At 35.6% G+C, this 12,628-nt stretch overlaps 1 protein-coding gene across 3 annotated transcripts in view; it reads right to left on the bottom strand.

Annotated features, from left to right (window-relative positions):
• The window catches only part of LOC129224722 (uncharacterized), a 140,251-nt gene that overhangs the window by 36,454 nt on the left and 91,169 nt on the right, over positions 1-12,628 (bottom strand). For 2 of the 3 annotated variants that reach the window (XM_054859269.1, XM_054859270.1), the window contains exons 4-5: positions 9,039-9,415; positions 2,568-2,714 (exon numbers count right to left, since the gene is read on the bottom strand). In XM_054859269.1, the coding sequence (XP_054715244.1) occupies positions 2,568-2,714; positions 9,039-9,415 (524 nt within the window). The remainder of the gene's footprint in view (positions 1-2,567; positions 2,715-9,038; positions 9,416-12,628) is intronic. The other variant, XM_054859271.1, reaches the window with a different exon arrangement.

The following is a 12,628-nucleotide window of genomic DNA, read 5'->3' as shown; positions in this document are numbered from 1 at the left end:
CAATTTAAGAAAAGGTAAAGATTCTTGATAAGCTTAACAACTAGAAAGTGGGTCGAAAGTAGCACGACAATTAGGTATGGCGAATCTTTCATACGTATAATTAGAAGTCAAGAGAAGGCAATCCATATAAGTCCAAGGGGTTCCAGTACCATAGATGTAAATGTTATAAAAGTAAATGCGAAGCTACTGTATTTAAAAATATATTAGGATGACGATCAGACTTCGCAGGATAAATCATCTTAAATTTTTAAGATATAAATGTAACTTATTGTATCTACTGTACAGTACTATTACAGTGAAGTGCTTTATTATTACTACATACTGTACGTACCGTACTGTTTTATTTTTATATATTTCTCTCCCATTGACATAACATGCAGAGTTTTCCTTCAAACGATACTAAACTTTCATAATATCTGACAGCGTACAAGAGAAACATAATATAAAATGTGAAGCAAAAATATTGAAAATTCGATGAAATAGGAACGTTTAAAGCAATTATTTTTTCACTGTGCATGCGCGAAAGATAACAATTTATAACCTTTATAACTCAAATTCCAGATAGATCTTACAACTCATAACAAAATTCCACTTCGATATCATTAAAATTTACAAAGTAATCAGTGTTTAAATGGGCCGAATTTCAATAATTCTTGGCTAGGCAACGAATGATAAGGGGTCGTTCTCAAACTGGCAAAACTTTCTTCTTATCGTGCAAAATGATTCATGATAAAAACGGATTATTTGCGAACGATCCCTCATGCTTCGTCGCCTATCCAAGAATTCGGCTTATTAGATCGCTGACAACTTTTCAAATTTTAAAGATATCGAGTGGAATTTTTTCAATAGTTGAAGGATCTATCTGGAATTTGGATTATGAAAGTTATAATTTTCTTATAGTTCGCGCATGCACAGTGAAAAAATAATTGCTTTAAACGTTCATAGTTCATCAAATTTTCAATGCTTTTACTTCAAATTTTATTACTATATTTCTCAAGTATGCTGTGAAATATTCTGAAAGTTTAATAACCTTTGACGGAAAACTGCGTGTTATGAGCCGAAAACCGTCAAAAAAAAATTGTATTTTTCAAAGAAATGCTTATATCTCCGTAGTTTTAAGTGATATTTTCACCAAAATATAAAAATAAATTCTACATAGTTCTTTAACTTATTTCTGAAAGTTGTAGCGTATTCTAAGCTATTTACAGTAAAATTAGTTCAAAAACCTTTTTTTGTTTCCTCATATTGTTGCTAGTCCCCTAACTGAATAGACTTAATTTTTATTGGAAAATGATAACTGGAGTATACTTTTTATTTGAAAAAAATTACACAGAATTAGCTTCTTATTTCTGGAGAAATCCGTAAAACTGAATTTTTCAAAGTTTCCTAATACCAAATGACTACTTTTGGTCATATAGTGTATGCGCGTGTCGAAGTGTTGATGTGTAATATTATACACACATTGTGTTGAAAAGCATAGTAACACGATGTTGTTTCAGAAGAACGAAGCCAAGCGTTTGAGTATCTGTTTTCAATGCTTTTCGAATTCCTTCTCTGTACAACTTTATACAACTGACCGTCGAACACGCCCAGGAATGGGGAGTATTGGAAGTCACTCGTGCGAACTAAAAGGCAGGCGTGGTCGAAGATAATCTTGACACTTTCCAGGGGGAGAAGCAGAGTTCCAATATGTGCTGCAGTGAAACTAACGTGCGAAAACCTGCTGCAATATGGCTACAATTTTTCCTTGAATTAGAGCCGCCAAAGTGGTTAAGTAGTTTGAATTTTTTTTAAAGAGAGAGATTTTTAAAAATTGAAGTTTATTGATTTGCTGTTAATCAAAGCAAAATATTTTTAATATATATAAGCGTAATTTTTAAGTATAATACAGATTTTTTTTTTCATATTCTAGTTTTTTGCACATTAAATACATAATTTTTGAAGAAAACATCTGAATTTTTTCACGCAAATCAGCTCAATTTATGTCTTTGTGCTTATCTTCCTAAACACTAAGTGTAACTCTATTAGCTCTTCTTAAAGTAATTTTTTTTGTCCGTAACAGTAAAACGCTGCGAAAAAAGATGAAAATATTAATTATTACATTTGAAAAAATACTGTTATATTGAATTTGCCCTTGGCCCCGCAGTTGATAAAAACCAACATCTATTTTAATTCATTTGTAGCTTTTGAGCGCGGTACACAGGGAAGAATCTAAACTACCCCAAACCTAACAGCGGCTCTATTTCCAAAGTATATACATAATTTAGCCCAACTTTCAAGGAGATAATACAATGGTTTGCGAAAATTTGGGTGTAGAAGAGAAACTGAATTTTTTTCTAGAAAAGTGTTTGAAATCAAGGATTGCAGCCAGATTTTAATTTTCTTCATTTTAGAATTTTCAACGAACAAAATTATTTGAAAATTAATCGCCATTTTGCAAATTTTCAATTAGTGAAAATATAGTTTTGTAACCTTAGTCTGATTGGTATAGAAACGTAGTGGAATAATGTGTCAAGTACAGAATCTTTACTCAAGTATTGGATTTGAATTTATTCAGCAGTGCTTACCCTTACCAAGAGAATGCACAACAAGCACAGGGCAACACCTGCAACAGCTGATATCGCTACTGCAGCTATAAATCCAGAGTTTAGTTCAGGAATCACAGGAATTGAAGTGGACTGTAGAATGCTATTGTAAAATTTTACTTCAACGATCTGGGGAAAGAAAGAACCATCAGATAAATATATTTATAAATCTCTCCCTTCCAGCAAGTCAAACAGCCGCACGTTAATGAATGAATAATTAAATATTTGATATTTAGAAATTGTTTAGTACACAGTCTTGCTTATAACGAACACGAAGGGGTCGCGATACTTGCTCGTTTTAACCGAGTGGTCATAAAAAACGGGTTCAGGAAAAATCGTAAAAATTCAAACACATTTGCTTTGTGTGATTTTTATTTCTGCACAGTGCCAAAGAAGTTAGTTAATATGCTTTGAACTGGTCTTATTGTCTGTTTCTTGCTTTACTGTTTTTCGAGAAATGCTCATTAGGGTGCGTCTTATAATGCACTTTTTGAAAAAATTTTGAATTTCTTATGGGGCACCCCTTTAATTGCTTCCTTTTGATGAAAAAACACCCACTTAAAAGTTTCATAAAATTTGAACAAAAGTTAGAGGTTGCTACCAGCGATTAAAATTACGTTCATTGTGAAAAAATAGAGTAAAAATATATTCCCCCCCATTTTCGATTGCAATATTTGATATCAACATGAAATTGGGTTGGCTAAGGTAGAAACATAACCCAAATACTTATTTCCTACACATACAAAAAAATAATAAGCATTTCATGGTTCCTATGCTGTGTAATAATGTCAAACAAAAATCATGTGAAAGCTCCACTACGCCATTCATATCATTGGTTTACAATTTCAGTATCTTACATTCACCAATATTGTAATTTTTTCCCCTTTGTTTCTATTAATGTGAAACATACAAACCTTTTTCTGATTGCTACTCATCATCCAAACTATTTGATAATATCTCTTCAAAAATACTTGATGAAAAGACCTTTATAGTGAAAAATCTGAATGCTAGTAATGAAATTCTCTATTTTTTTCCTTTGGTTTTAGTTCTGCAACATTTACTGTTCAGTGTTTCATTGAAGGAGTTGTTGTTTTTGGTTTCTTTAAGAAAGAGACCAATTTGGAGTTTGTCTGTTCAGAAATGATACGTAGATGTCAAATAAAATTACTTGAAGCAATAGTTTCCTTCTTGTAAGTGAAAATGCTTTTCAACAACAAAAGACCAAATCTAGATAAACTTTATTGCAAAATCGTGTTCTTCAGATTCAGAATCAGTCAAAGTACATTCATTTAGGACAGAGGCTAAAAAAAATATACTTTCACTACAGTTGATTCAGATTCTTCATGATTTTCTTACTTGCAAAATTTCTTCTTTTCACGCAAGTTCTATTGCCTTTTTAAATAGAGATTTATTTGTTATCAATTTCGCCTTGTCCACCTAGTTTTCTTTCAGTTAGAAATAATTTCTCGCCTGGAAGTGAAATCTTGCGTAAAGTATCATCAGCAAGAGCAAGGTCTAGCAAGCAATCTAATGATGGATTCCAATAATTTTGTTTTTGATTATTGAAATAGAACACTTTTAATTTTCTTTTTGAGTTCTTAACTGACAACTTGTGTTTCTTTGAGTTGCTAAGCAACGGTTAGTTAAGAGGTTGAGAGTTGATTGTAGCTACAGTTAATTAACATGATTTAATAAAATATGAAATAATTTCAAAATCAGTAACAATCTAATTTATTACTAATTAAAATTAATGACAAAAAGATAACATAAATAAATATTATAATAATCGATGCAAAAAAAAAAAAAAAAAAATAGATTTCAAATTTTGCAGCAATGGTAGCAACCTCTAAATTTTATTCAATTTTTATTTTTAAGACATGTGATTTTTTTTTTCATCCAAAGGAACAAAATGAGAGGGTGCCTCATGAAAAAATAACATCTTCAAAAATAAGACGCACCCTAATGCTCATGGCTTGAAAATCATTATATTTATGCACCCCGTCTTCCTAAATAGCTTGATGCTTTTCTGCACATCAAAGACTACGTTGAGCGTGGTTCATCTTGAAATTCTTCACATTTGTCATTATCGTTGTCGCTTCATGATTGTTTTCATCTGCTTTACTTTGAATTAGAGCTACAATAATCTCGGAAGTGATAACGTTGGCAGCAACTACTCGAAAAATATTTTTCAAATGCTTCTCTACTCCACAAATTAGAGAAAAGTGAAGTAATCACTCATTATCAGGCTTTCTGGCTCGTCACTAACTTTCGGTCGACTTTGAAAAGTTAAAGGAATTCTTACAAGAAAGGATAAAATGAGCTGGAAATATATGAATAGACATTTTATGAATCCCAAAATATTGCCAACTTTAAGAGGGTTTTGTTGGTTAAAAGCATCGTGCCAACCAAGTAATTCTGATTTCCTCGTTAAATACGGGTTCTCATTAAATCAGGGCTTGTTATAAGCGAGTTCGACTGTAAATACTGTTCTGATTGGCGCATGATACCATGATAATGTTTGAGCATGAGCATCAAAAGAAGTTCTTCGGGAGGAGCAAATGGAAGGAGCAATAATTCTTATAAACAGCTTAGATTTAGTAAATTCCAGTCTAAATTTGTTTAAAGTTGACTAACAAGAAAAATGTGCAACATACTATTATAAACAGCTTAAATTTTAAATGCTGGTCCAGATTTGTTTAAAGATTTAATTATCAAGTTAAATGTGCAATAATTATTGCAAATAGCTTACAATTAAGAAATCTTAATCCAAATTTGTTTGAGGCTAATTACCGATCTACATGCGCTGTATAATTCTCATAAACAGCTTGGAGTTAGTAAATCCTTGTCTAAATTTGTTTGAAGCGAATTACCAAATTGAATGTGCAATTTAGTTCTTGTAAACAGCTTTTTTGAACTACTCTATAAGAAAAAAAAAAAAAATCCACGCACCAAGGAGTGATCCTATTGAGACGAAAATTAGTGGATAAGAAGACAATGCACAGAATAGTAAATGATTAAAGTCACAGAACAATTGAATAATTTATGTCAGAGTTACAGTAAAAAGTTCAATAAAGTATTGACCCGCCTCTAGCCTAGTTACACGCTGAAACACGGCGTGGCAAACACCGATAAAGCTCTCGAAGGGTGTCCTGCGGTATTTCCTGCCAAATTTGTTCCAACTGTCGGACGAGGTTATCAGCATTCCTTGCCAGATACAATCACCATCCCATGATATCCCAGACATGCTAGATGGGAGAGAGATCTGACGATCTGGCAGCCCACGGAAGAGTTTGATAAGCTTGCAGACAGTTCATAGCAACACGTGCCGTATGTTATCTGGCATTGTCCTGCTGAAAACCAGCCGAGGGTACTGCAAAAGGAACGACAGCAAAACAGGTCTTAGGATGTCGTCGACGTACTACTGTGCAGTAAGTGTACCACTAATTACGACCAAAGAGGTCCAGCTATCAAAGGAAATGGCACCCCAGATCATAATGCCTTGTTGAGGGCTAATATGGCGTGCAAAAGTGAACCAGAATCCTCCCTCTGCCATGGGTGTCTCCAAACACGTCTTCGATGATCGTCATGACACAGTTAGAAGCAGGATTCGTCGCTAAAGACTATATGTCCCCAGTCGACATTATTCCAACCTAATCGAGCCATGCACCACTGTAATCTGGCTCGAAGGTGTGCAGGCGTCAGTGGCAGGTGGCGTAACGGTCGGCGCGAGCGTAGATTTCGTTGTCCCAACCGTCTGTAAATGGTCATGATGGACACTGGTGTTTAGGTTGAACGTCTGATGGTTCATAGAGATGACGAAAGCCTGTGACAGCGGATCGGACAATCACTCTGTCATCACAATCTGTTGTGACCCTAGGTCGACCGCTACCATCCTGACGCTGAACTCTGCCATTTTCCACCCATCCTTACCAGCATCTTCGAATCGCCGCATCGCTTCGACGAGCGATTCTCCGACTTGACCAACCGGCTCCTTTCAATCCAATGATACGACCTCTTTTAAACTCTGACAGTTGCTCGTAATGAGCACGAACCATGCGGCGAGGCATTTTCAAGTTGTTGAAAGGTAATCTGAATCGCAATCAAACCGAAAGTTTAAACAACTGTTGAAGAACTGCTCTTTATATACATCTGCTGGATGCGCAGTTTCGATTCGCTGGAGATCAAACTATTCATTCATTGGACACCAAATTTTAATCATTTGCATATCTGGTCAAAACACTCATGAATACAAATTTTCAAAGCAATCGGACGATTGCTTCTTGGTGCGTCGATTTCTTTGTTATGGAGTATAGTCAATCCTAGTCCAAGTTCGTTGGAAGCTAATAATCAAACTAAATATAACGAAGTCTTCAATCATTTCATTTAGTTTCATAATAAAAACATCAAAATTTAAATACATCGGAAGTTACTGTGCGGTTGGTTACATTTATAGTTTATAAACTTCACTAGCGCAGCCAGAAATACCTTCTGGAGGGGGATTTTTTGTTCAAAAATACCTTCTGAAGGAGTTTTTTTGGTCAAAACAACCCTTTCATATGCATGAACTACTCTATAGAATTTGCATTTATGCTAAAATCGATGGTTCTGCCCCCCCCCCCCCTCCCCTCTTCGCTGCGCCACTGATAAACTTTCATAAATATCAGTCCATTTTTTCATATGAAATAAATAAATACATTTGTGCAGAGAAGTAGAAGGAACCAACGTTGATGTTTTTAGAGCTAAAGGATCAGTATTTCGCTTTGAAAAAGAGGTTCCTTAAAACCCCGAAACACGTGTCTGCAGTAATCTGTAATTTTGTGCTACAAAATATTGGTTCCTTTCATATCTTGTAAGAAATTATGTGCTCCACGCGGTTAGATTGCGTGACGCTTGAAAGGGATCCCATGTAACTGGGATCTCCATAACTGCGTAATGGCGCTTTCCGCGATTGCCTACTGCGCAGATGCATGAGAGCGCCTGTGCTCATATGGGCTATAGACAGTCGAGAAAGCATGAATGGAAAACCTCCTGACCGAATAGCGGGATAGCATTTATGGCATATTTTTGACTGCTATTCGGGAGAAAGGGCAAATTGGCTGCCCATTATGTAAACTGTTTTAGTGTGTGAAAAATAAATTAGCTTGTGTGTGTTGTGAACATGGTCTCTTCAATTCTCTCCAAAAATTGATTTATGGAAGGTGTGAATAAGAAGTGGGGAAAAAATCATGTAATATTACATACTTTATTTTTCTATCAGTAAGAAATGTGCACGATTAAAATAATAAAAGATTGAAAATACTGTTGAAAAAGCTATAAAATAGTAATAATTATAATTAAAAAAAAAAAAAAAAAACAAGAACTTTGCTTTAAAGCGGACAAAATGAAAGTAGAAAACACGTTCTAAATGAATTGATTTCAATATATTTGTTATAAGGGATTCTTAAGTTAAAATTATGTTAAAGGACTGATTCATAATTACCCTATCTACTAAATCTAGGACGCTTTTAGTGCGGTGCGCTCATGGAGTAACTTCGCTTCGGATTGACATCATAACTCCTCCCTCAAAGGTTTGAAGGCGGAGTTATGACGTCAATCCGAAGCGAAATGCTGCCATTTTTTTCTAGTATAGGCCCTAAAACCTTTGAGGAAGCGATACGGCCAAGGCACACACGCTACATAAAAACTGGATCATGTGACTTGCTATCTACCAGTCACAAAGCGAATAAGAAAAGGAGCAAGACCTATGGATAAGGAAAATCAATAAACAGTTTTGATTGATAAATTTAAAACGAAAAATAATAAACTCTGGATTAAATGAGACATATTACTGTGGATTATTTTAACAAGTATGGCGCAATTTGAGTTCTATTTCGAATTTTTGTAGTAGGTCTTTCATACTATTTTAACCCATTACATACCTGACACTGACATTACACAGCTTTTTCTAATGAATCTTGAATAATAGTGACTTGAATATCAACAGAGGGCACTCCGTGGCCTAGCGTTGGAAAGCGCTAGCTTTGACAGCTGCCTGTGCGCGGTAAAGAGAGGAAGTCGTGGGATCGATTCCTACCGGTGCCCTAGGCGTTATTTTCTTCTCCTTGTTACATAAACAGCATTCTGAGTTGTGATATCTGTACTGTGTTGTGCTTATTACGAAGCACAATACTATAAGGGGTCGTCCACAAATGATGCTATGCTTTGGGGAGGAAGAGGGCTCGTGAAATTATGGCAGCTATTGTCAAGGAGGAGGGGAAGTAACAATAACTGTGGCGTCATTCATTTTGGTTGAAATAAAAGCCTTTTTTTACCACAATATGTTAATGTAACATAGCATGGCATGTGACAAGGGGGTGACACTTTTTGACGAAGAGGAGAGAGGGCAAAATATGAGGGGAAAAGTGTGACATCATTTATAGACATCCACCCAACAAAAAACAAAAAAATACCAACCGAGTTGCGAAATGAAGTGGGTGCCCACTTTCGAAGAATGACGCCGCAAATCTCGGTCAGTCTCTCGTCGTATTCCCCGGTGTCGTCTGTGACGTAAAAGCCGGTCGAGACGTGCGTGGTGTCTCTCACCGTCGACTCGATGACGCACTTCTCCGCGTTCAGTATCACTTGGTGCGGATGAATCGGCCGGATGTACTCGGAAACGGAGGAGGCCAGAAACGCCTGGATGTCCGGGATCTGCGTGCAGAAGTCCTGCCAGCCGGTCTTTCGGAGAGTAAGCTCGAGGCAAATAGGAAGATTGACGCAGTCCGGGTTGGTGAGTCGAGGGGATGGAGCGTATTCCTCCACTTGCGGGGTGGGGCTCACTCCGTCATCTCCTGCAATGCAAAACAGAAAAGGTGAAAAACTCCCCTGTTGATAAAGGTAAAGCTAATGGTTAAGCTAACATCGTTAACGTTTTTGTTAGAATAATTTGAGCACATATTATTCTAACAATATGTGCTCAACATATTGTTAGAATAATATGTGCTCAAATTATTCTAACAAATAAGTATTGAGCACAGTATATAAGTACACACACTTATACATAAGTATTGAGCAATCCGAATTGCGTATTATCCTCACTTGACCGCTATTGACGTTCCGATTCCTTTTTCAATGTTCCCACTTAATGATCATCTCTAGTAATATATAAGGCAACACCTCATCCATATTTGTAATGTATTTCAATTGTTAAATATACTTATTTATTTCATTTTACACGAACTGCCGAAAAGCAACACCTCATTGTTGAAGAGTAAAAGACGCACGAGATCGTGTTCGATAGATTTTTAATTTAATTCGCGACTCCAATAAACTATAAGGGGCGCTGCAGCGTTTTGTCTAATGGCGGATGAAAAAGGTAAAACAGACAAATGTCGTAACTTATAACTTACTTTGACGCTTAGTGAATGACAGTAATTTTTCATCGTGTTTGTGGGAAGCTTTCTTTTCCATTCTTCTGAAATTACATTGCACCATAAACTGTCTGAAGCCTGTAATTTACTGCAAAGAAAATACGTGGAATGGAATGTTTCACCTTTTTCTTCAGTAATGTTAATCGCCACAAGGTAGCGTATTCGAGCTCTGGAGTTGTGAATTGAGCGACGACTTTTTGAGGTGTAACAACGTTATGTGTGATGTTAATAAAGTTTGATTGATTTTTATAATGTAATGGAGTCAAATTTATATACGAAATTAGGAAGTTGTTTTATACCTTCCCGACTTCCTCCTTACCTTAGGTTTGTTTATACCGTATAGTCTTGCCATGCCTCGACGAAAACTAACCGATGAAGAACGTGCTATCGCACTACTAACGTGCTAAGATGATATCGCAATTCGGATTGCGAAAACATCTTTTGAATGCAGCTTGCCAGCATTCAAATGAAAAGGACCCATCGCCAGACACAGTTGTTTTATTTTTTTATTTTTATTTTCTCATATTTAGAATGTTTGATACAGTGGAACCCCCATTTTGCATTGTCCGTATCATACGTTATCCCACTTCCATTTTCTATTGATCCATGAAAATTTCTATACCAGTAATGTTGAAGTATTCCGAATCTTACGTCACTCTTTTTCAGAAAGTCCTTTTGAGGTTATTCTTAAAACAGATGAAATCAAATTTCCTCTACAAGTCTCACATAAACTTTTTTTCTGGGTTTTCTTGTTTTTTAGCTGTTTGAAGTCATTCCGGCATTTTTTCTGTTCCGTCTTACTGTTTTTATTGTCGAAGCACAAAACTTTAAAACAAATTTTATTTGCGTATGCGAACCAAGAAGAAAATTTGCAAAAAATTGTTTGATCGAAACGTGCTATAATAAATGAGCAATGTACCTTCAGCTTTTCATTCCCACCTCCGATTTTACGTTTTCCCGTTTTGTGCAATATTTATCACTAGTCCGACGAAATACGTAATTTTAAATTTGAAAAAATTAAAAAGAAACCCATTTAAAAGTAATATTTTTAAAATTAAAAGAGGCAATTCTACGGTAACAGATACATCAGTAGTTGCGCAAAACATGTCAAAAAAAGAAAGAATTGGTGGTACATTATCTTTCCTAATAATGAAGCTGAAAGTCTGTATCTGGATCTCTGTTACGCGCATAACACCTCAACCGTTCGGCCGATTTTCATGAAATTTGGCACAAAAGTAGTTCGTAGCATAGCGGTGAACACCTCGAAGTGTTTTTCTGAAAATTCGATTTTGTTCTTTTTCTATTCCAAATTTAAGAACAGTTTAACGAGCGAATCATCATAACATGGAAAGATTATATTATCATAACACGGACGAGTAAATTATCATGACGTGGGCCAATAACATGGGCGGGCAAATTAATATAGCAAATTGGAGAAGTTCATCATCCATTAATATACAGGCGAACCAAATGACCTTTACTACGGGCAAAGCCGTGCGGGTACCACTAGTATGCAAATAAGGGTCAATAAGCGTGGATCCCATCTAACCCAAGTTATCACTCAAATTTAGGCTGCTGCATTCTATAAATGCCATAGTGAACCAAACACAATTTTACCTATATTTAAAGCAGGGAAAATTAAGTTTTTATCTCCCTCTTTTTGTGGATTTTTTTTTCTGTAGTCAATGTCTTTTTACACCATCATGTGTAGTTTCGTTGACGACAGAATGCCTGAAACTGTCATTTTTTACTTCCTTTTACAAAAAAGGAAGTATTGTATTCGCGAAAAAATTTTCACTCAAAAATCGCCCTTAATTTCCATTTTGCTCACCCCCAAATGAATGTTGAGTTTTTTTTTCGATTCGACCACATGCGGAAAAGTGCCTAAGAATGTATAGACACGCGAAATATCCATTTTGACCATCACCGAGGTAATTACAACGACTTTTCACGTGACGTCTGTATGTATGTGCGTATGTGTGTATGTGCGTATGTGCGTATGTGCGTATGTATCTCGCATAACTCAAAAATGGTATGTCCTAGAAAGTTGAAATTTGGTACATAGACTCGTAGTGGGGTCTAGTTGTGCACCTCCCCTTTTGGTTGCTTTCAGATGTTCCTAAGGGGGTCTTTTGCACCTTTTTGGGGGGAAATCATTGTTAATATCAATGCAAACTTAAGTGGTGTTATAATTTGGTAAACACTTGGTGACGTATCGCCAAGCTTTTGGTCGCCAAGTTTTTTCGCCAACTTGGCGACGATTTTTTTTTTTTTTTTTAAATAACTTGGTATTAACTTGGCTACCGATGGAAATATTTAGAGAGTTAATCATTGAATCACATTATTTTTATTTATTTTTGAAAGTACAGTAATTCATTTTCAAAATTATTTTTTGGCAACAGGGGAAAAACAAACGATTTCTTTTTTCTTACTTTTTTTTTTTTTTACTTAAGTATTATTTTCCTGAAAGAATTTTCACTCAAAAATCAACCTTAATTTCCATTTTGCTCACCCCCGAATGAATGTTGAGTTTTTTTTTTTTTTTTTTCAAATCGACCACATGGATAAGTGCCTAAGAACGTATAGACACCCGAAATATTCATTTTGACGATTCCCGAGTTAGTTACAACGAAT

Source organism: Uloborus diversus, chromosome 6 (assembly GCF_026930045.1).
Source record: "Uloborus diversus isolate 005 chromosome 6, Udiv.v.3.1, whole genome shotgun sequence".
Taxonomy (NCBI): Eukaryota; Metazoa; Arthropoda; class Arachnida; order Araneae; family Uloboridae; genus Uloborus; species Uloborus diversus.
The sequence above is the reverse complement of the archived record's forward strand: the minus strand, read 5'-3'. Positions and strand labels throughout refer to the sequence as shown.